The sequence below is a fragment of the Oncorhynchus mykiss genome, chromosome 29 (assembly GCF_057628025.1).
Source record: "Oncorhynchus mykiss isolate SJ-2025 chromosome 29, ASM5762802v1, whole genome shotgun sequence".
Classification (NCBI taxonomy): Eukaryota; Metazoa; Chordata; class Actinopteri; order Salmoniformes; family Salmonidae; genus Oncorhynchus; species Oncorhynchus mykiss.
Genome location: NC_143050.1, coordinates 47,430,590 through 47,455,057, shown reverse-complemented (window position 1 = coordinate 47,455,057; position 24,468 = coordinate 47,430,590). Strand labels below are relative to the sequence as shown.

General features: G+C 41.2%; 1 protein-coding gene across 1 annotated transcript in view; it reads right to left on the bottom strand.

Annotated features, from left to right (window-relative positions):
• Positions 1 to 17,448: 17,448 nt before the first annotated feature.
• LOC110509539 (mitogen-activated protein kinase kinase kinase 1-like) overlaps positions 17,449 to 24,468 on the bottom strand; it is a 29,191-nt gene continuing 22,171 nt past the window's right edge. The window contains exon 7 of the mRNA XM_090226272.1: positions 17,449 to 18,445. Within this exon, the coding sequence (XP_090082398.1) occupies positions 18,296 to 18,445 (150 nt within the window). The 3' untranslated portion in view covers positions 17,449 to 18,295. The remainder of the gene's footprint in view (positions 18,446 to 24,468) is intronic.

Here is a 24,468-nt window from a genome sequence, read left to right as displayed (position 1 = left end):
GCTAGTAGTTAGCCTACTGCAGATCTGGACAAACTATGCATCTACATTTATTGTCATTGTGAATGGTGGATAGAGGGCAGGATACACCATTAGACTGGTAGACAATACTGACCTTGGTATAGTAAAAGTTAGTACATGGAAAAGCGTAGTGCATAATGGAAGTACCAAAACACAGTGATATGGGGGAGGCACATGCAAGCAGATTAGGATATTTGGCTAGGATGTAAGAAATTATATAGTAAAACCTGCAAAAGAGTGAATGTAAACCGGGGAAGAAACTCACTACCCTCCATTGTGCCAAATAAAAAACCCTCCCCAAACCCCCTACCCTCCCCAAAGCGAAATAAATAGTTTGACAACCCATCTGTATTTTGGACCAACCTTCCCCCACAGTAAATTTGGCTCTTTCCCTTATCGTTGGGTGTTGTACAAAACATTTTTGTGATTTACTAGGAATGATGGTTGGTGACCAATCTGTGGTTTTATGGAATATTTTATTTTACACACAACCTGGTCTCAGAGCATTTCATAATCAGTGACACTCCATTTAGTATGATATGGTATGTTTTAATTTGTGGATGTCCATTCTCATTTCTTGTGATGTTATAAATTACAATTTGTATGTTACGAAATTGCAAATATACAAAACGTTACGAAATTGCAAAACGTACAATATGTTATGAATTTGTGAAACGTATGATATGTTACAAATTTTAGCTAGGTGGCTAGCTGGCTAACATTAGCTAGGCTAGGGGTTAGGGTATGGAGTTAGCGTTAAGGTTAGGGGAAGGGTTAGCTTAACGGGTTTGGGTTAGGGGAAGGGTTAGCTAAAAGGTTTAAGTTTAGGCTTAGGGTTAGCTAAAATGCAAAATAGAAAAAAATTAGTAAGTACAGTGAGGGAAAAAAGTATTTGATCCCCTGCTGATTTTGTATGTTTGCCCCCTGACAAAGAAATGATCAGTCTATCATTTTAATGGTAGGTTTATTTGAACAGTGAGACAGAATAACAACAAACAAATCCAGAAAAACGCATGTCAAAAATGTTATATATTGATTTGCATTTTAATGAGGGAAATATGTATATGACCCCTCTGCAAAACATTACTTAGTACTTGGTGGCAAAAAACCTTGTTGGCAATCACAGAGGTGAGACGTTTCTCGTAGTTGGCCACCAGGTTTGCACACATCTCAGGAGGGATTTTGTCCCACTCCTCTTTGCAGATCTTCTCCAAGTCATTAAGGTTTCGAGGCTGATGTTTGGCAACTCGAACCTTCAGCTCCCTCCACAGATTTTCTATGGGATTAAGGTCTGGAGACTGGCTAGGCCACTCCAGGACCTTACTGTGCTTCTTCTTGAGCCACTCCTTTGTTGCCTTGGCCGTGTGTCAATTCAACATGACTTCTGCCAAGTTAAAAACTACTCAAAACTAAAAACTGGGAAATCTCAGACATCAGTGAGTTCAAGATAACTGGGAACTCTGATAAAACTAGTCATCCAACTCGGAATTCCAAATCGGGACTTCGGGCCTCTTTCTAGACCCCACAAGGAGGACTGCCGCGCCACCTTCCTGTTCAAGTGAGCACAGCACAACAAGGTGAGTCCAAAAATGGATTGTATGCTGCTGTATATGTATACTGTAGCCAAGACAGTAATACTGAGTGTATGTTGTGTAGTAAGATGTTAGTAGCCCATGTCCCTCTCTTCCCTCACGACTTAGCCTACTGCTCTGACTTGGTGGTGCACATGTAGCCTATAGTCTGCTTTAGAGGAATGTAATAATCTAATATTGTAAGAGCTTTCATTGTCTGCTTATACGCCCCCTTTATTTATCATATGGTTCTGACTTGGTGTACAGGGAGAATACTGTAAGAACAGTCCATGTTCTGAATTCTGTCTCTGTACATTTCAAAAGTGCTAAACAAATAGTTATATTGACTACGTCCGTCCTAACTCGCTCATTAATGTCTTAATCGAAATGATGTATTGCCTCTTATCTGCTCATCGTTCCCTTATGTCATAGTTTGTACATCTCAATTGTCAGTAGAAACCACATTCGTTTAAGCAAGTCAGCAATATCAGCTATGTTTTGAAAAAAGGATTCACTTCATGGTGCTGATAAGAAAGCTCTGCTGTTGAGACAGCTTTATGTAGGCCCTAACAGTTTGTGGGCACCGTTTGTCACTGTTATAGTGCAATGAATGTTTAGTGTTGTGTTGTGGCTAATTAATTTTATATTTTTTTACCCCACCAAGATTTACATGCTAAAACTAATGACCACAACTACAGACCACAATTACTGACAACAATTACTGACCACAACCACACAACAACTGACCACATAACTACTGACCACAACCACTCAACTACTGACTACTACTAATGACCACAACTAATGACCACAGCTACTGACTACTACTGACTGTCGATGGGCATTTGAAAAGATTTCACGATTCAAAAAATATAATTAAAGTACAACTTCTTAAACTTCTTTCACTACAACAAAAATACATTTTGTGATGTAGCAAGCCCGACAACTTTACTTATAAAGTTACAATCAATTAATTAATATTATTATTTGATTTCTTCCGCTCGCTCTAGCGCTTATACGCCTTAAGCTATTAACACAAAACCAACTTCCAAGTGTGCAGACTGCCCTAACTTTTTGTCCAACAACAATACTTAAATGAGTTCCTAATGCATTTCAATGGCAATAAAAGTGTCAGACATGGGGAACATTTTGATATTTGGGCTAGTATCTCCTACACCATTTAAGCTTTCAACGCCAAACCAACGTTGAGATGTTCACACTGACCCAACTTAGATTGCTTGTGTTTATAATTTTGATAACAATTATACTTTTTGAACTATAACCATTTTAAATGTTCATAAAAGCTCCATAGGCTTAAAGGGGAATAAGCTGAATTCGCCACTGCTCTTACACCGTTTAGCTATCAACGCCAAACTATAGTTGAGATGTTCCGACTGACCCAACTTATATAGTTTGCATTCAGATTTTGATAAAATTTAGAATTGTTTTATTATAACTATTTGAAATGTGTATAAATTAACATGGGTTTGAATTAAGATGGCGTAGCAGTGCAGACGTGTTTTGTTCGTCGTCTCATGTACTTTTGTATTTTTTGTCTTTTTTTTGTATATATTTCAATTTTATTTTCAATCTCTTTTCCATTTTAATTCAATAATACCTTCCGGTAACCTGCCTCATCCAACGTGATATGAAACTGCTATTATTTTACATTTTTAGACCTCATAGCAAGAACAACCTAGCCATCAGCAGCTAACCAGCTAATTAGCTACAAGCTATTTAGTCATTGTTAGCCACTGCTTTACCTTCTACACAGATACCAGCCCTTTTTTTAGTCTGGATAATACTCGCCAGCCTACCAGTATCTGACTGTCTCTCCACTACAACGCCAGATTCCTGTCGTAATCCCTGGACCATTACTCCTGATCTTCACAGCTAGCTAGCATTCACCGAGTTACCCAGTACCGAAGCTATCCCTGAGGCCCATCTCTTGGATCCTTTGTCGACATGGCACCCCGCCGCACCACCACAACTGGTCTGCCGACGAATACTCCATCTGCTGTGCCTTCAACCGGCCTCCGTCGGACGTCGGAGCAGATGCTTCTACTAGCCCCGGGCTACTAACTTTAAACGCTCTGTTGCCCGCATGCTAGCGTAGTATCCACTACTCCGCGGCTTCCCTGTTCCATCCATTGCTGCCCCCTGGACCCTATGATCACTTGGCTACATAGCTGATGCTTGCTGGACTGTCCATTGATCACGGTACTCCATTCTGTTTATTTTTTTGTTTATCTGTCGGACGCAGCCGCAAACTCAGGCTCTGTGTGTAGTTAACTAACCCTCTCATCCCATTCATCGCCATTTTACCTGTTGTTGTTGTTTTAGCTGATTAGCTGTTGTTCTCTTACCCGTTGTTGTCTTAGCTAACTCTCCCAATCAACACCTGTGAGTACTTTATGCCTTGCTGTATGTCTCTCTCAAATGTCAAAATGCCTTGTATACTGTCGTTTAGGTTAGTTATCATTGTTTTAGTTTACAATGGAGTCCCTAGATCCACTCCCCATACCTCTGATACCTCCTTTGTCCCACCTCCTACACATGCGGTGACCTCACCCAGTATAACCAGCGTGTCCAGAGATGCAACCTCTCTTATCATCACTCAGTGCCTGGGCTTACCTCCGCTGTACCCACACCCCACCATACCCCTGTCTGCGCATTATGCCCTGAATATATTCTACCATGCCCAGAAATCTGCTCCTTTTATTCTTTGTCCCCAACGCTCAAGGCGACCAGTTTTGATAGCCTTTAGCCATACCCGCATCCTACTCCTCCTCTGTTTCTCGGGTGATGTGGAGGTAAACCCAGGCCCTGCGTGTCCCCAGGTACCCTCATTTGTTGACTTCTGTGATCGAAAAATCCTTGGTTTCATGCATGTTAACATCAGAAGCCTCCTCCCTAAGTTTGTTTTACTCCCTGCTTTAGCACACACCGCCAACCCTGATGTCCTTGCTGTGTCTGAATCCTGTCTTAGGAAGGCTACCAAAAATTCTGAGATTTCCATACCCAACTACAACATTTTCTGTCAAGATAGAACTGCCAAAGGGGGAGGAGTTGCAATCTACTGCAGACAGAACTTGCAAGTTCTGTCATACTTTCCAGGTCTATGCCCAAACAGTGCGAACTTCTAATTTAAAAAATGAATCTCTCCAGAAATATGACTCTCACTGTTGCCGCCTGCTATCGACCCAGCTGTGCCCTGGACACCATTTGTGAATCTAGCTTCAGAGTTCGTTCTGTTAGGTGACCTAAACTGGGATATGCTTAACACCCCAGCAGTCCTACAATCTAAGCTAGATGCCCTCAATCTCACACAAATCATCAAGGAACCCACCAGGTACAACCCTAGCAGATGTTCTGAAAGAGCTGCAAAACCTGGACCAGTACAAATCAGCTGGGCTGGACAATCTGGACCCTCTCTTTCTAAAACTATCCACCGCCATTGTTGCAACCCCTATTACCAGCCTGTTCAACCTCTCTTTCGTATTGTCCGAGATCCCTAAAGATTGGAACGCTGCCGCGGTCATCCCCCCCTCTCCAAAGTGGGTGACACCCTAGACCCTAACTGCTAAAGACCTATATCCATCCTGCCCTGCCTATCTAAAGTCTTCGAAAGCCAAGTTAATAAACAGATCACTGACCATTTAGAATCCCACAGTACCTTCTCCGCTGTGCAATCCGGTTTCCGAGCCGGTCATGGGTGCACCTCAGCAACGCTCAAGGTCCTAAACGATATCATAACCGTCATCGATAAAAGACAGTACTGTGCAGCCGTCTTCATCGACCTGGCCAAGGCTTTTGACTCTGTCAATCACCGTATTCTTATCGGCAGAGTCAATAGCCTTGGTTTTTCTAATGACTGCCTTGCCTGGTTCACCAACTACTTTGCAGACAGAGTTCAGTGTGCCAAATCAGATTACATGTTGTCCGGACCTCTGGCAGTCTCTATGGGGGTACCACAGGGTTCAATTCTCGGGCAGACTGTTTTCTCTGTATATATCAATGATGTAGCTCTTGCTGCGGGCGATTCCCTGATCCACCTCTACGCAGACGACACCATTCTTAATACTTCTGGCCCTTCCTTGGATACTGTGCTAACTATCTTCCAAACGAGATTCAATGCCATACAACACTCCTTCCATGGCCTCCAACTGCTCTTAAATGCTAGTAAAACCAGATGCATGCCTTTCAACCATTCGCTGCCCGCACCTGCCCGCCCGACTAGCATCACCACCGACCTAGAATATGTGGACAACTATAAATACCTAGGTGTCTGGTTAGACTGTGAACTCTCCTTCCAGACTCATATTAAAAAATCTCCAATCCAAAATCAAATCTAGAATCGGCTTTCAATTTCGCAAACAACGCCTCCTTCACTCACGCCGCCAAACTCACCCTAGTAAAACTGACTATCCTATCGATCCTCGACTTCGGCGATGTCATCTACAAAATAGCTTCCAATACTCTACTCAGCAAACTGGATGCAGTCTATCACATTGCCATCCGTTTTGCTACCAAATCCCCTTATACCAACCACCACTGCGACCTGTATGCTCTAGTCGGCTGGCCCTCACTACATATTCGTCGCCAGACCCACTGGCTCCAGGTCATCTATAAGTCTATGCTAGATAAAGCTCCGCCTTATCTCAGCTCACAGGTCACGATAACAACACCCACCCGTAGCACATGTTCCAGCAGGTATATCTCACTGATCATCCCCAAAGCCAACACCTAATTTGGCCGCCTTTCCTTCCAGTTCTCTGCTGCCAGTGACTGGAACGAATTGCAAAAATCGCTGAAGTTGGAGACTTTTATTTCCCTCACCAACTTTAAACATCAGCTATATGAGCAGCTAACCGATCTCTGCAGCTGTACATAGTCCATCTGTAAATAGCCCACCCAATCTACCTACCTCATCCCCATACTGTTTTTATTTACTTTTCTGCTCTTTTGCACACCAGTATCTCTACTTGCACATCATCATCTGCTCATTTATCACTCCAGTGTTAATCTGCTAATTTGTAATTATTCGCTCCTATGGCCTATTTTTTGCCTACCTCATGCCTTTTGCACACACTGTATATAGACTTTCTTTTTTTTCTTCCTACTGTGTCATTGACTTGTTTATTGTGTTATTAGCTTGTTTATTGTTTATTCCATGTGCAACTCTGTGTTGTCTGTTCACACTGCTTTGCTTTATCTTGGCCAGGTCGCAGTTGTAAATGAGAACTTGTTCTCAACTAGCCTGCCTGGTTAAATAGAGGTGAAATAATAATAAAAATACTAATAATTAGAACCACAGTAATACAGGGGTAGCTATTTAAAATGCTCCTACTCTTGAGCCAGTTAAATTATAAGACCAACTTTAAAACATTTAGGCTATCCCAACCATTTTTACTTTTATAAATTATATACAGTACCAATCAAAAGTTTGGACACACCTTTGGTCTGATGAGTCCAAATTTGAGAATTTTGGTTCCAACCACTGTGTCTTTGTGAGACGCAGAGCATGTGAATGGATGATCTCCGCATGTGTGGTTCCCACAATTAAGCATGGAGGAGGAGGTGTGATGTAGAGTATCTCATGATAAGCTGTAGACCACACTATCTACCAAGAGAGTTATGTATTTTTCGTAGCTGTCTACATATCACCACAGACCGATGCTTGCACTAAAGCCGCACTCAATGAGCTGAATACTGCCATAAGCAAACAGAAAAATGCTCATCCAGAGGCAGCGCTCCCAGTGGCCGGGGACTTTAATGCAGGGAAATTTAAATCAGTTTTACCTAATTTCTATCAGCATGTTAAATGTGCAACCAGAGGGTATAAATCTGTAACAATTAAATGCTTTGAAAGGTTGGTCATGGCTCACATCAACACCATTATCCCACTCCAATTAGCATACCGCACCAACAGATCCACAGATGATGCAATCTTTATTGCACTCCACACTGCCCTTTCACACCTGGACAAAAGGAACACCTATGTGAGAATGCTATTTCAACACTATAGTGCCCTCAACGTTCATCACTAAGCTAAGGACACTGGGACTTAACACCTCCCTCTGCAACTGGATCCTGGACTTCCTGACGGGCCGCTCCCAGGTGGTAAGGGTAGGTAACAACACATCCATCACGTTGATCGTCAACACAGGGGGCCCCTCAGGGGTGCGTGCTCAGTCCCCTCCATAACTCCCTGTTCACTCACGACTGCACGGCCAGGCACGACTCCAACACCATCATTAAGTTTGCAGATGACACAACAGTGGTAGGCCTGACCACCGACAACGATGAGACAGCCTATAGGGAGGAGGTCAGAGACCTAACCATGTGGTGCAAGGACAACAACCTCTCCCTCAACGTGATCAAGACAAAGGAGAGGATTGTGGACTACAGCAAAGAAGGACCGAGCACGCCCCCATTCTCATCGATGAGGCTTTTGTGGAGCAGGTTGAGAGCTTCAAGTTCCTTGGCGTCCACATCACCAACAAACTAACATGGTCCATGCACACCAAGACAGTCGTGAAGAGGGTACGACAAAACCTATTCCCCCTTAGGAACTGAATAGATTTGTCATGGGTCCTGAGATCCTCAAAAGGTTTTACAGCTGCACCATCAAGAGCATGGTTGCATCACTGCTTGGTATGGAAACTGCTCAGCCTCCAGCCGCAAGGCACTACAAAGGGTAGTGCATACGGCCCAGTACATGACCGTGGCCAAGATTCCTGCCATCCAGGACCTCTATACCAGGCAGTGTCAGAGGAAGGCCATAAAAATTGTCAAAGACTCCAGCCACCCTAGTCATAGACTGTTCTCTCTGCTTCTGCACGGCATGCGGAACCGTAGCGCCAAGTCTAGGTCCGAGAGCTTTCTAAACAGCTTCTACCCCAAGCCATAAGACTCCTGAACATCTAATCAAATAACTACCCAGACTATTTGCATTGCCCCCATCTCCTAAGCTGCTGCTACTCTGTTATTGTCTATGCGTAGTCACTTTAATAACTCTACTTACAGTGCCTTGCGAAAGTATTCGGCCCCCTTGAACTTTGCGACCTTTTGCCACATTTCAGGCTTCAAACATAAAGATATAAAACTGTATTTTTTTGTGAAGAATCAACAACAAGTGGGACACAATCATGAAGTGGAACGACATTTCTTGGATATTTCAAACTTTTTTAACATATCAAAAACTGAAAAATTGGGTGTGCAAAATTATTCAGCCCCTTTACTTTCAGTGCAGCAAACTCTCTCCAGAAGTTCAGTGAGGATCTCTGAATGATCCAATGTTGACCTAAATGACTAATGATGATAAATACAATCCACCTGTGTGTAATCAAGTCTCCGTATAAATGCACCTGCACTGTGATAGTCTCAGAGGTCCGTTAAAAGCGCAGAGAGCATCATGAAGAACAAGGAACACACCAGGCAGGTCCGAGATACTGTTGTGAAGAAGTTTAAAGCCGGATTTGGATACAAAAATATTTCCCAAGCTTTAAACAACCCAAGGAGCACTGTGCAAGCGATAATATTGAAATGGAAGGAGTATCAGACCACTGCAAATCTACCAAGACCTGGCCGTCCCTCTAAACTTTCAGCTCATACAAGGAGAAGACTGATCAGAGATGCAGCAAAGAGGCCCATGATCACTCTGGATGAACTGCAGAGATCTACAGCTGAGGTGGGAGACTCTGTCCATAGGACAACAATCAGTCGTATAATGCACAAATCTGGCCTTTATGGAAGAGTGGCAAAAAGAAAGCCATTTCTTAAAGATATATCCATAAAAAGTGTTGTTTAAAGTTTGCCACAAGCCACCTGGGAGACACACCAAACATGTGGAAGAAGGTGCTCTGGTCAGATGAAACCAAAATTGAACTTTTTGACAACAATGCAAAATGTTATGTTTGGCGTAAAAGCAACACAGCTCATCACCCTGAACACACCATCCCCACTGTCAAACATGGTGGTGGCAGCATCATGGTTTGGGCCTGCTTTTCTTCAGCAGGGACAGGGAAGATGGTTAAAATTGATGGGAAGATGGATGGAGCCAAATACAGGACCATTCTGGAAGAAAACCTGATGGAGTCTGCAAAAGACCTGAGACTGGGACGGAGATTTGTCTTCCAACAAGACAATGATCCAAAACATAAAGCAAAATCTACAATGGAATGGTTCAAAAATAAACATATCCAGGTGTTAGAATGGCCAAGTCAAAGTCCAGACCTGAATCCAATCGAGAATCTGTGGAAAGAACTGAAAACTGCTGTTCACAAATGCTCTCCATCCAACCTCACTGAGCTCGAGCTGTTTTGCAAGGAGGAATGGGAAAAAATGTCAGTCTCTCGATGTGCAAAACTGATAGAGACATACCCCAAGCGACTTACAGCTGTAATCGCAGCAAAAGGTGGCGCTACAAAGTATTAACTTAAGGGGGCTGAATAATTTTGCACGCCCAATTTTTCAGTTTTTGATTTGTTAAAAAAGTTTGAAATATCCAATAAATGTCGTTCCACTTCATGATTGTGTCCCACTTGTTGTTGATTCTTCACAAAAAAATACAGTTTTATATCTTTATGTTTGAAGCCTGAAATGTGGCAAAAGGTCGCAAAGTTCAAGGGGGCCGAATACTTTCGCAAGGCACTGTACATGTCCATATTACCTCAATTACGACACCGGTGCCCCCGCACATTGACTCTGTACTGGTACCCCCTGTACATAGCCCCGCTATTGTTATTTAGTGCTGCTCTTTAATTATTTGTTATTCTTATCCCTTACTTTTTAAAGTTTTTTTCTTAAAATGTTTATCAAATATAACTATATACATTTGCATAATATAACTCACAAACAGTAGACACATCCTATAAAAAAGCTAGCATGCACACCACACTTAAGCTATTAACACAAAACCAACATCCAAATGTGCTGCCCCAACTTTGCTTGAGAAAATAGTTTTGATATTATTTCGGGTTTTTGAATTACAACAAGACTTAAATGAGCTCCCAATGCATTTCAAAGGGAATAAAGTTGCAATAGACTTACAGTTGAAGTCGGAATTCCCTGTCTTAGGTCTGTCAGGATCACCACTTTATCTTAAGAATGTGAAATGTCAGAATAATAGGAGAGAGAATGATTTATTTCAGCTTTTCTTTCTTTCATCACATGCCCAGTGGGTCAGAAGTTTACATACACTCAATTAGTATTTGGTAGCATTGCCTTTAAATTGTTCAACTTGGGTCAAATGTTTTGGGGAGCCTTCCACAAGCTTCCCACAATAAGTTGGGTGAATTTTGGCCCATTCCTCCTGACAGAGCTGGTGTAACAGTCAGGTTTGTGGACCTCCTTGCACTCACAAGCTTTTTCAGATCTGCCCACTTTTCTATAGGATTGAGGTCAGGGCTTTGTGATGGCCACTCCAATACCTTGACTTGGTTGTCCTTAAGACATTTTGCCACAAATTTGGAAGTATGCTTGGGGTCATAGTCCATTTGGAAGACCCATTTGCGACCAAGCTTTAACTTCCTCACTGATGTCTTGAGATGTTGCTTCAATATAGCCACATAATTTTCCTTCCTGGTGAATCCATCTATTTTGTGAAGTGCACCAGTCCCTCCAGCAGCAAAGCACCCAAACAACATGATGCTGCCACCCCTGTGCTTCACGGTTGGGATGTGTTCTTCGGGTTGCAAGCCTCCCCCTTTTTCCTCCAAACGTAACGATGGTCATTATGGCCAAACAGTTATATGTTTCTATGTAGTTCTATCAGACCAGAGCATTTCTCCAAAAAGTATGATCTTTGTCCCCATGTGCAGTTGTAAACTGTAGTCTGGTATTTTATGGCGGTTTTGGAGCAGTGGCTTCTTCCTTGCTGAGCGGCCTTTCAGGTTATGTCCAATATAGGACTCGTTTTACTGTGGATATAGATATTTTTGTACCTGTTTCCTCCAGCATCTTCACAAGGTCCTTTGCTGTTGTTTTGGGATTGATTTGCACTTTTCGCACCAAAGTACGTTCATCTCTAGGAGACAGGACGCGTCTCCTTCCTGAGCCGTATGACGGCTGCGTGGTCCCATGATGTTTATACTTGCGTACTATTGTTTGTACAGATGAACGCGGTACCTTCAGGCGTTTGGAAATTGCTCCCAAGGATGAACCAGATTTGTGGAGTTCTTGGGTGATTTCTTTTGATTTTCCATGATGTCAAGCAAAGAGGCACTGAGTTTGAAGGTAGGCCTTGAAATACATCCACAGGTACACTTTCAATTGACTCAAATTATGTCAATTAGTCTATCAGAAGCTTCTAAACCATCACATCATTTTATGGAATTTTCCAAGCTGTTTAAAGGCACAGTTAATTTAGTATATGTAAACTTCTGACCCACTGGAATTAAGATTATTATTAAGATTATTATTTCACTGTGTCTGTAAACAATTGTTGGAATAATGACTTGTGTCATGCACAAATTAGATGTCCTAACTGACTTGCCAAAACCACAGTTTGTTAACAAGAATTTTGTGGAGTGGTTGAAAAACGAGTTTTAATGACTCCAACCTAATTGTATGTAAACTTCCGACTTCAAAAGTATGTCTGGCAGAAGTTATTGGACGAAATTAAGAATTGAGAATACTCCAATCGTTTGCTAATTCATCATCTTCACCAGAGAATATTAATGATTCTCAGGTGTTAGAAGACGCCTAATCATGAAGAAGATGATGTGTATCTGTCACGCCCTGACCGTAGATTGCTTTGTATGTTTCTATTTTTAGTTTGGTCAGGGTGTGATGTGGGTGGGTATTCTATGTTGTAGGTCTAGGTTGTCTATGTGTTTGGCCTGGTATGGTTCTCAATCAGAGGCAGCTGTCTATCGTTGGCTCTGATTGAGAGCCATACTTAGGTAGCCTGTTTTCCCATTTTGAGTTGTGGGTGATTATTTTCTGGTTAGTGTTTGTTGCACCTGTCAGAACTGTTCGTTTATCAGTCCTGTGTCATGCCAAGAGTAAAGCATCCTGAGACCATTCATGTGTGGGGTTGCTTCTCAGGCAAGGGAGTGGGCTCACTCACAATTTTGCCTAAGAACACAGCCATGAATAAAGAATGGTACCAACACATCCTCCGAGAGCAACTTCTCCCAACCATCCAGGAACAGTTTGGTGACGAACAATGCCTTTTCCAGCATGATGGAGCACCTAGCCATAAGGCAAAAGTTATAACTAAGTGGCTCGGGGAACAAAACATTGATATTTTGGGTCCATGGCCAAGAAACTCCCCAGACCTTAATTCCATTAGGCGGGTGGACAAACAAAAAACCCACAAATTCTGAGAAACTCCAAGCATTGACTAGGCAAGAATGGGCTGCCATCAGTCAGCATGTGGCCCAGAAGTTAATTGACAGCATGCCAGGGCGGATTGCAGAGGTCTTGAAAAAGAATGGTCAACACTGCAAATATTGACTCTTTGCATCAACTTCATGTAATTGTCAATAAAAGCCTTTGACACTTGTGAAATGCTTATAATTATACTTCAGTATTCCATAGTAACATCTGACAAAAATATCTAAGGACACTGAAGCAGCAAACTTTGTGGAAATTAACATTTTTGTCATTCTCAAAACTTTTGGCCACGACTGTATTGTTTAGTTTTGTGGCTTTGCTGGCATGCATCAAAAACATACATATTTTTTTGCCCTACCAAGATTTACAAGCTAAAATCCCACTGATAACAACACAACTACAGACATTAGCTCCTGACCACAACCACAAAACTACTGACAAAAATGAATGACCCCAACTACTGACCACAATACTGACCACAATCCCACAACTACTGGCCACAACATCACAATTACTGACCACACAACTACTGAACACAACTCCTAACCACAACTACTAACTATACATTTGCATAAAATAACTCCTGAACTGTTCAAGCTAGAGACACCAAACCAACTTTCTCATGTTCAATCTGTCATAAATTCAAATTCTTACAAACTTGTATGAACTCTAATTGTATAACTTAGCATAAAATAACCATCTGAACCATTTAAGCTAGACATCAAACCAATGTTTGTTCAGGCTATCCTAAATTGAAATTGAAATTCTTTAACTTTGATCAATTATAATTATATAAATTTGCACAAATTAGCATAAAATATCCCACCAACATTAACTCTTGATCCGTTCAAGACACCAAACCAACTTTCACATGTACAGCTTATTTCAACTTCCAAACATATCAACTATAACTATATACATTTGCATAAATCTGGACATGCATCTCCTTCTACACCATTTAAGCGATCAACACCAAACCAATGTTGAGATGTTCCCAATGACCCAACTTAGATTGCTTGTGTTTATTATACAGTGCATTCGGAAAGTATGAGGACCCCCTTATTTAATCCTCTAAAATGGATTAAATAGATTTTTCCCCTCATCAATCTACACACAATACCCTATAATGACAAAGCAAAAACAGTTTTTTAGAAATGTTTCCAAATCTATTAAAAATAAAAAACTGAAATATTACATTTACAAAAGTATTCAGACCCTTTACTAAGTACTTTGTTGAAGCACCATTCGTTGCGATTACAGCCTCGAGTCTTCTTGGTTATGACGCTACAAGCTTGGCACACCTGTATTTGGGGAGTTTCTCCCATTCTTGTCTGCAGATCCTCTCAAGCTCTGTCAGGTTGGATGGGGAGTGTTGCTGCATAGCTATGTTCAGGTTTCTTCAGAGGTTCGATCTAGTTCAAGTCCGAGTGCTAGCTGGGCCACTCAAGGATTTTCAGAGACTTGTCCCAAAGCCAACAAAAACAACCTGTTTTCACTTTGTCACTTTATGGGGTATTGTGTGTAGATTAATGAGAATGTTTTTTTATAATTTCATACTTTTTAGAATTAGGCAAAATGTGACAAAATATGGAAAAAGTGAAGGGTCTGAATAGTTAAAAAAATATATTGAACCTTTATTTAAGTAGGCAAGTCAGTTAAAGAACAAATTCTTATTTACAATGATGGCCTACACCGGCCAAACCCTAAAGACACTGGGCCAATTGTGCGCCACCCTATGGGACTCTCAATCGCGACCGGTTGTGATACAGCCTGGAATCTAACCAGGGTCTGTAGTGAGATGCAGTGCCTTGTAATACTTTCCAAATACACTGTAGTTACTGCATGTGCATCTTTTCCCACCTAATCTCGGAAACTCAGTTGAGCAGGTTTGACTGAAAAGGACTCTGTCTGAAGTATATTTTTGTTTTGCTTAAAGAGAACCACATTCCTAACACCTTTGAATAATTAAAATATCTTGATATATTTTAACTTATAGGATATAGTTTCATTTTTTTTCTTCATAACCCAGAGATTTCATGAGATTTTTGCACGAAAAATGTGCTAATATAAGTTAGCCCTTGGCCCTGGAATTTTTGAAAAAGAGAAACCAAAAAACACAATAGTCAATAAAAAAAGAATATACTGTATATTTATATATATATTTAGAAAGTGAACTTTGGTAGAATAGACTATAGGACACATGAGGTAGTGGAGACTGGAATAAAAGAGCAATAGACATTCTTTACAAATAAACAAGTACCACCAAGTGGCACAGGAAACAGCATAATATTTCACACATACATTTCAAGCCAACTCAGATCCAAAAAAGGACATAAGATTACATCACATCAACAGAAAATATAATGCATAAAGACTAGAAAGCTGGCTGAGACACAGGTGGATAAGAGGAGGATTCAGAAGGCATTGAGAGATTATAATTCTTACCAGACATGACAAATTGAAGTAATACTGACTAGCTTTTATGAATTTGACCGAAACAGATTTTTCTTCCAGTATATAAAAAAAAGTCAAGAGTACATAACTTTAAAGCTTATAAAAATACATTGAAAAGTAAGATAAGAAAAATAACCAGAAGTAGGAACAAAAACTAATATTTATGGAAAATAGTGTGGTATAAAAATAGTCAAGTACAATAATTTTAACTACCAAACTTCACATTTATTTACATTTAAGTCTTCAAGCTTGATCAGCTTATACTCCACATAAAGAAATATGATTAGTATTAAATATATACAATTGTATGCAACAAAAAAACAGTATTTTTGAAATTGTCTCAAACCATTGCCATTACGGGATTCGAACTCTTGAACCCTTTAAACTAGAGATTCAAATATAAAAATAGCAATTAAATGCATATTTCCAATTCAATCAAAAACAAAAAACTTTCTTCATCTTAATTATCATCATTTTACTTTCTGAACTGATTACAACGAGAACAACAACACTTGAAGAGTTATAGTTCATACAAGTAACATAATTTAGGATCATGCTTGAGAAAGAACTCTAATTAAAAAGAGAGAGAAAAAACATTTACAAGCAAAAAAGTCTAGCTTGAGTTCAGAAATATCACTTGACTCAAAAAAACTACATTGAACAGCATTTATATTTATCAAATAGAAAATCCCCCATGGAAAAAAAGAAGTTTGAGAAAACCTCAGATATATACGGATTTTATAACATATTAAAAAAACAAATAGTTCTCAGATCAAAAACAACTGAATTGTTGTGTGACATTCTACAACGGAATAGCACCAAAAGAATGGTAGATCAATATTGAAAATAGAGGTTTTGAAGGTTCATTAAATTATAAACAAATACACAAATATGCGTGACGCACACAGCTCAATCGTAACAGCGAAAGTTAAGAGGCCGACGGGGGATTTCTTTTAACGCCATGGCCCAACATTAAAACGTTGTTGGGAGACCTTACCTCCATACTCAACAGATGTCTCAATTTGTAAGGATAGTTTTAACGCCATGGCCCAACATTAAAACATTGTTGGGAGACCTTACCTCCATACTCAACAGATGTCTCAATTTGTAAGGATAGTTTTAACGCCATGGCCCAACATTAAAACATTGTTGGGAGACCTTACCTCCATACTCAACAGATGTCTCAATTTGTAAGGATAGTTTTAACGCCATGGCCCAACATTAAAACGTTGTTGGGAGACCTTACCTCCATACTCAACAGATGTCTCAATTTGTAAGGATAGTTTTAACGCCATGGCCCAACATTAAAATGTTGTTGGGAGACCTTACCTCCATACTCAACAGATGTCTCAATTTGTAAGGATAGTTTTAACGCCATGGCCCAACATTAAAACGTTGTTGGGAGACCTTACCTCCATACTCAACAGATGTCTCAATTTGTAAGGATAGTTTTGAAGAGAGAATAACATCCAAAAAGCTAAGAAACATGTCCGTTCATAACTATGAAATAACACATATTATATTTCAGATTCTTCAAAGTAGCTAACCTTTGCCTTGATGACAGCTTTGCACACTCTTGGCATTCTCTCAACCAGCTTCACATGGAATGCTTTTCCAACAGTCTTGAAGGAGTTTTAAAGTAATGATGGACTGTTGTTTCTCTTTGCTTATTTGAGCTATTCTTGGCATAATATGGATTGAGTCTTTTACCAAATAGGGCTATCTTCTGTATACCACCCCTACCTTGTCACAACACAACTGATTGGCTCAAACGTATTAAGAAGGAAAGAAATTCCACAAATACATTTTTAACAAGGCACACCTGTTAATTGAAATGCATTCCAGGTGACAACCTCATGAAGCTGGTTGAGAGAATGCCAAGAGTATGCAAAGCTGTCATCAAGTCAAAGGGTGGCTATTTGAAGAAAATATATTTTAATTCGTTTAACACTTTTTTGGTTCCTACATGATTCCATTCGTGTAATTTCATAGTGTTGATGTCTTCACTATTATTCTACAATGTAGAAAATACTAAAAATAAATAAAAACCCTTGAATGAGTAGGTGTTCTAAAACGTTTTATGTCTTTTCATGTCTTAAAAACAAAATCTTAAAAACAAAAAAACAGTTCAGACAAATACCGGCATCATAAGCGTTCACATTCAGTGTTAAGCTTGCCAAACTAGCAAAGTTTCTGTTAGATATGTCAGCAATCCCTGAAACACTTAAGTGATCTTCATGATTATTCGACTAAGCTTGATGGCCCAACAGTAAAATGCACATTTTAAAGGCATCTTTGTAGAAACGCAGTTATGCACAAAATCAACCGAATAAACCGCTTCATTACGATTTTCTTCTGGGACTTATGACCAGACGATACAACATAAGTGATAAAAACCATCTTTACTCCATCGTCTTCCATTTGTGGTTCTAAGGACTTATTTTTGACTCACGGGTTAAAATGGGAATAACTTCTTGAAACCTTTGCGGCACTGCAAAATGGCTACGGAAGTGCTTAAGGAACCATTTCATTACCAGAACAAAGCCTTGAAGAGCAATACAGACTACAGTATACCAACATGGCTCTGTGACTAAGAATGCACCATTTTCGTAGTAGAAATTTTGCGACTTGCTTTTTGCATTTTGTGCTAAGATACAGCAGTTTGAGGCCATAGTAGAAGGGAGGGACAGAGAAGGGCCCAGATACTACTGTCCATCACAGGCCCTCCACTCTTGACTGGGGAGGGTCTGGGGTGCAAGGAAGGTGGTAATGGTAGCGGTTAGGGAGGTTGGTCTGATTGGAAGCGTTTAGAGGAGGAGAGAAAGCAGGCTTGGCTAGGCCTTCAGTAGTATTTCCGTACGGACGCTTTGGGATAGGGAGGGTAGTGGACTGGGGGAGGATGTTGGGGACTACCAGTTGAGACGGAAGATGGGGTGCTTGAGGAGTTCCCTGGAGGAGGGACGGTCCGTGGGCTGCAGCTCCAGGCAGCGCAGGGTGACGTCCCTCAGGCCCGCAGTCAGCTGGGGAGGGATGGAGGGTGCACAGGTGGCACTCGCAATCTGGGGGAGAGGGAGAGAGGAGGTAAGGGTGAAGTTATGATACTGTAGAAACCCAATCAACCACAAGGACTTTGGATGAAAGAGGAAGGCCAATAGGGTGCTTTTTCAGCTATATATACAGTGGTGTCCCGAAATTATTGACACCCTTGATAAAGATGAGCAAAAATGACTGTAGAAAATAAACAATTGAAATACTGAGCTATAGGGGGATCACGTGACCCTTGAACGAGATGGCCGCATGAACTAAGAGCTCCGCACAAGTAGTTTCCAATTCCTAATCTTACCCCCACTTCAAGTTCAAACTCCTTTAGCTTTAGTCAAAAAATCATGGAGGCTACAAAAGGCGACATTACAGGTGACATTTTTACCCAGACTCGACCAATAGCCATGGAAAAAGCCTCCAAGAAACAGCTAGCTACAGAAAAAGATAGTGCCATTAGCTAGGAGCAAGAGGACCCGTCCCCTCGCGAGGGCCAACAACTGCCAACCTCTCACTCCATTGAAGACATCCTTTCTGAGCTAAGATCCCAACGTACAGAACTCAACATCAAATTAGATCAAAATGATCTCAGCTCAGAGTGATAGGGGGCAAGATGACAACCCTGAAATGCTTTGCCTGACATCAACAACAAGATAAGCATCAACACGGGGCGCCTGGATGAGGCAGAGGGGTGATTCCTATCCGTGGAAAAGTCACTGGCAGATGCCATGGAAACAATAGCATCTGCTAAAAAGAAAATAGACCATCTGGAAGAGAAAACAGAGGACCTGGAAAATAGGGGGCGAAGGAATAATTGTGTTCCTATTAAACCTGGCCAAAAAAGAAGAGGTAAACATGCCACTGATCCGCTACCTGCAAGACAAACTTCCTGAGTGGCTCCACCTGTCCACCGACAGGTCCATAGAACTGGAGAGAGCTCACCGAGCACTAAGGCCCCCACCAGCAGCCAGACAACCACTGTGCCCAATCACCATATGTTTCCTGAGATTCACCAACAAGGAACGAGTCCTACAGGCGGCAAAAATCAACACCATTACAGTGGGTAATGTCAAACTAACCTTACACCAAGATCTGTCCGCTGGTATACGGCGAAAGCGCAGAGAGTTTGACGAGGTGAAGAAATACTCCATTGACTGAGGCATCTTTAGGGGAATACCAAAACAAGCTCAGGATTCTTCACCAAGGAGCCCTGCTACACTTCAAAACTCCCGAAGAGGGCAAAACATTTTTTGAAGGACAATGCTGGCCACTGAGAAATGGACCAATGATTGAAAGTGATTACTGTTATTAATAAAGGAGGTAAGACGACATATAGCCGCCATCCAATGACCCACACGCCCCGCGAAATGTCATCATCATTTTCACTATATATTTTACCTCTTGGGGATGTTATTCGAAAACATAATGTTAACTTTCACTGCTATGCAGATGACACACAGCTGTACATTTCAATTAAACATGGTGAAGCCCCAAAATTGCCCTTGCTAGAAGAATGTGTTTCAGACATAAGGAAGTGGATGGCTGCAAACTTTCTACTTTTAAACTCGGACAAAACAGAGATGCTTGTTCTAGGTCCCAAGAAACAAAGAGATCTTCTGTTGAATCTGACAATTAATCTTAATGGTTGTACAGTCGTCTCAAATAAAACTGTGAAGGACCTCGGCGTTACTCTGGACCCTGATCTCTCTTTTGAAGAACATATCAAGACCATTTCAAGGACAGCTTTTTTCCATCTACGTAACATTGCAAAAATCAGGAACTTTCTGTCCAAAAATGATGCAGAAAAATTAATCCATGCTTTTGTCACTTCCAGGTTAGACTACTGCAATGCTCTACTTTCCGGCTACCCGGATAAAGCACTAAATAAACTTCAGTTAGTGCTAAATACGGCTGCTAGAATCCTGACTAGAACCAAAAAATTTGATCATATTACTCCAGTGCTAGCCTCTCTACACTGGCTTCCTGTCAAAGCAAGGGCTGATTTCAAGGTTTTACTGCTAACCTACAAAGCATTACATGGGCTTGCTCCTATCTATCTCTCTGATTTGGTCCTGCCGTACATACCTACACGTACGCTACGGTCACAAGACGCAGGCCTCCTAATTGTCCCTAGAATTTTTAAGCAAACAGCTGGAGGCAGGGCTTTCTCCTATAGAGCTCCATTTTTATGGAACGGTCTGCCTACCCATGTCAGAGACGCAAACTCGGTCTCAACCTTTAAGTCTCTACTGAAGACTCATCTCTTCAGTGGGTAATATGATTGAGTGTAGTCTGGCCCAGGAGTGGGAGGGTGAACGGAAAGGCTCTGGAGCAACGAACCACCCTTGCTGTCTCTGCCTGGCCGGTTCCCCTCTTTCCACTGGGATTCTCTGCCTCTAACCCTATTACAGGGGCTGAGTCACTGGCTTTACTGGGGCTCTCTCATGCCGTCCCTGGAGGAGGTGCGTCACCTGAGTGGGTTGAGTCACTGATGTGGTCATCCTGTCTGGGTTGGCGCCCCCCCCCCCCCCCCCCCCCCCTTAAGTTGTGCCGTGGCGGAGGTCTTTGTGGGCTATACTCAGCCTTGTCTCAGGATGGTAAGTTGGTGGTTGAAGATATCCCTCTAGTGGTGTGGGGGCTGTGCTTTGGCAAAGTGGGTGGGGTTATATCCTTCCTGTTTGGCCCTGTCCGGGGGTGTCCTCGGAGTGGGCCACAGTGTCTCCTGACCCCTCCTGTCTCAGCCTCCAGTATTTATGCTGCAGTAGTTTATGTGTCGGGGGGCTAGGGTCAGTTTGTTATATCTGGAGTACTTCTCCTGTCCTATTCGGTGTCCTGTGTGAATCTAAGTGTGCGTTCTCTAATTCTCTCCTTCTCTCTTTCTCTCTCTCGGAGGACCTGAGCCCTAGGACCATGCCCCAGGACTACCTGACATGATGACTCCTTGCTGTCCCCAGTCCACCTGGCTGTGCTGCTGCTCCAGTTTCAACTGTTCTGCCTTATTATTATTCGACCATGCTGATCATTTATGAACATTTGAACATCTTGGCCATGTTCTGTTATAATCTCCACCCGGCACAGCCAGAAGAGGACTGGCCATCCCACATATGCTCTCTCTAATTCTCTCTTTCTTTCTCTCTCTCGGAGGACCTGAGCCCTAGGACCATGCCCCAGGAATACCTGACATGATGACTCCTTGCTGTCCCCAGTCCACCTGACTGTGCTGCTGCTCCAGTTTCAACTATTCTGCCTTATTATTATTCGACCATGCTGGTCATTTATGAACATTTGAACATCTTGACCATGTTTTGTTATAATCTCCACCCGGCACAGCCAGAAGAGGACTGGCCACCCCACATAGCATGGTTCCTCTCTAGGTTTCTTCCTAGGTTTTGGCCTTTCTAGGGAGTTTTTCCTAGCCACCGTGCTTCTTCACCTGCATTGCTTGCTGTTTGGGGTTTTAGGCTGGGTTTCTGTACAGCACTTTGAGATATCAGCTGATGTACGAAGGGCTATATAAAATAAATTTGATTGAATTTGATTTGATCATAGCCATCTAATTTGAATTAATTTTATTTTAGCTGAGAGAGGGATAGGCCCTATAGCCTAACCTAGGCCTACTAAACTTTTATATTTATTTTCTCCCCTTTTCGTTATTATTGGTAGTTATCATTTTCACATAGGCCTCCACCATTTATAGCCTGTCGATTACGACACATTTACAGACCTAACAGGAGCCTCAATGTGTCAATTTTATGCCCATGGCCTTATCCTGTTGATATTTTGTTTTAATAAAAACAAACAACTTATCCTATAGATCCATCTTAATTTTAACTTAAGTAGTATTTTCGTTTTTGGCTAAAAAACGTACCCATTTGAAACTGCCAATTTCTCAGGCCCAGAAACTAGAATATGCAAATAATTGTCAGATTAGGATAGAAAACACTCTAAAGTTTCCAAAACTGTCATAATATTGTCTGTGAGTATAACAGAACTGATATTGCAGGCGAAAACCTGAGGAAAATCAAACAAGGAAGTGCTGTTTTTCCTGAAAGCTCTCTGTTCCATTGGATGCCTTGCCTCCAAGGGATATCAACCAGATTCCTTTTCCTATGGCTTCCTCAAGCTGTGAACAGTCTTTAGACATAGAGTTTTTCATGCGCAACTGCCATTTTCTCTCTCTCGCCTATGGAAGAAGCTACATTCCGGTTGGCAAATTATCGATTATATATTGTAAAAACAACCTGAAGATTGATTATAAAAAACATTTGACATCTTTCTACGCACTTTACGGATGCTAATTTTCGTCTGCGATGTCGTGACCGCTCGAGTCTGTGGATTTCTGAACATAATGCGCCAAACAAATGGAGGTATTTTGGATATAAAAATAATCTTTATGGAACAAAAGGAACATTTATTGTGTAACTGGGAGTCTTGTGAGTGCAAACATCCGAAGATCATCAAAGGCGATTTAATTTATTGCTTTTCTGACATTCCTGACTAAACAGCTAGGCTGCTAGCTGTTTGTAATATTTTGTCTACTGAGAGAGACGTTCTTACATAAACGCTTGTTATGCTTTCGCTGAAAAGCTTTATGGAAATCTGACACGCCAGGATTAACTTCTAAAGGTATAGGGGGCAGCATTTTCATTTTTGGATAAATAGCGTGCCCAATTTCAACTTCCTGCTACTCATGCCAAGAATATAAGATATGCATATTATTAGTAGATTTGGATAGGAAACACTCCAAAGTTTCTAAAACTGTTTGAATCATGTCTGTGAGTATAACAGAACTTACGTAGCAGGCAAAACCCAGAGGACTAACCATTCAGACTTTTTTTTTTAGGTCTCTGTCTGTTCACTGAGTTCTCATTGGCAAACAATATTTCTTAGCAACTTGTTTTCAGTTGTCACCAGTCTTTGGAATTTGGTTGAGGTTATTCATTTGTGCAATGAAGAAGTAGGGCCATCCTGGAAAAGGGTAACGCTGTTGAGAGTTGGCCAAGACTTGAAAAGTAGCGTTAGTTCCCTCTCGTGCTCTATTGAAAACAGATAGACCCCTCTTCAATTTGATCGATTATTAACGTTTAAAAATACCTAAAGTTGTATTACAAAAGTAGTTTGAAATATTTTGGCAAAGTTTATAGGCAACGTTTTAAATATTTTGCAGTGGCGTTGCGCATTTTGGAAGCTGTTTTTTTTCAAACGCGCCAAATAAATTGACATTTTGGATATATATGGACGGAATTAATCGATGAAAAGGACCAATTGTGATGTCTATGGGACATATTGGAGTGCCAAAAAAAGAAGCTCGTCAAAGGTAAAGGCATGATTTATATTTTATTTCTACGTTTTGTGTTGCGCCTGCAGGGTTGAAATATGCCTCTCTCTCTTTGTTTACTGTTGTGCTATCATCAGATAGTAGCATCTTATGCTTTCGCCGAAAAGCCTTTTAAAAATCTGACATGTTGGCTGGATTCATAATGAGTGTAGCTTTAATTGAGTATCTTACATCTGTGATTTAATGAAAGTTAGATTTTTATAGAATTGTTTTGAATTTGCCGCGCTGCATTTTCCCTGTTTTTTGCCCAAGTGGGACGCAACCGTCCCCTATTCCATAAGAAGTTAACAACAAGCTAAGCTGTGTTTTGCTATATTGCACTTGTGATTTTGTAACGGTTTTCTTCATCTGAAGGAGAGGCTCAGGATTCTTCACCAAGGAGCCCTGCTACACTTCAAAACTCCCGAAGAGGGCAAAACATTTTTTGAAGGACAATGCTGGCCACTGAGAAATGGACCAATGATTGAAAGTGATTACTGTTATTAATAAAGGAGGTAAGACGACATATAGCCGCCATCCAATGACCCACACGCCCCGCGAAATGTCATCATCATTTTCACTATATATTTTACCTCTTGGGGATGTTATTCGAAAACATAATGTTAACTTTCACTGCTATGCAGATGACACACAGCTGTACATTTCAATTAAACATGGTGAAGCCCCAAAATTGCCCTTGCTAGAAGAATGTGTTTCAGACATAAG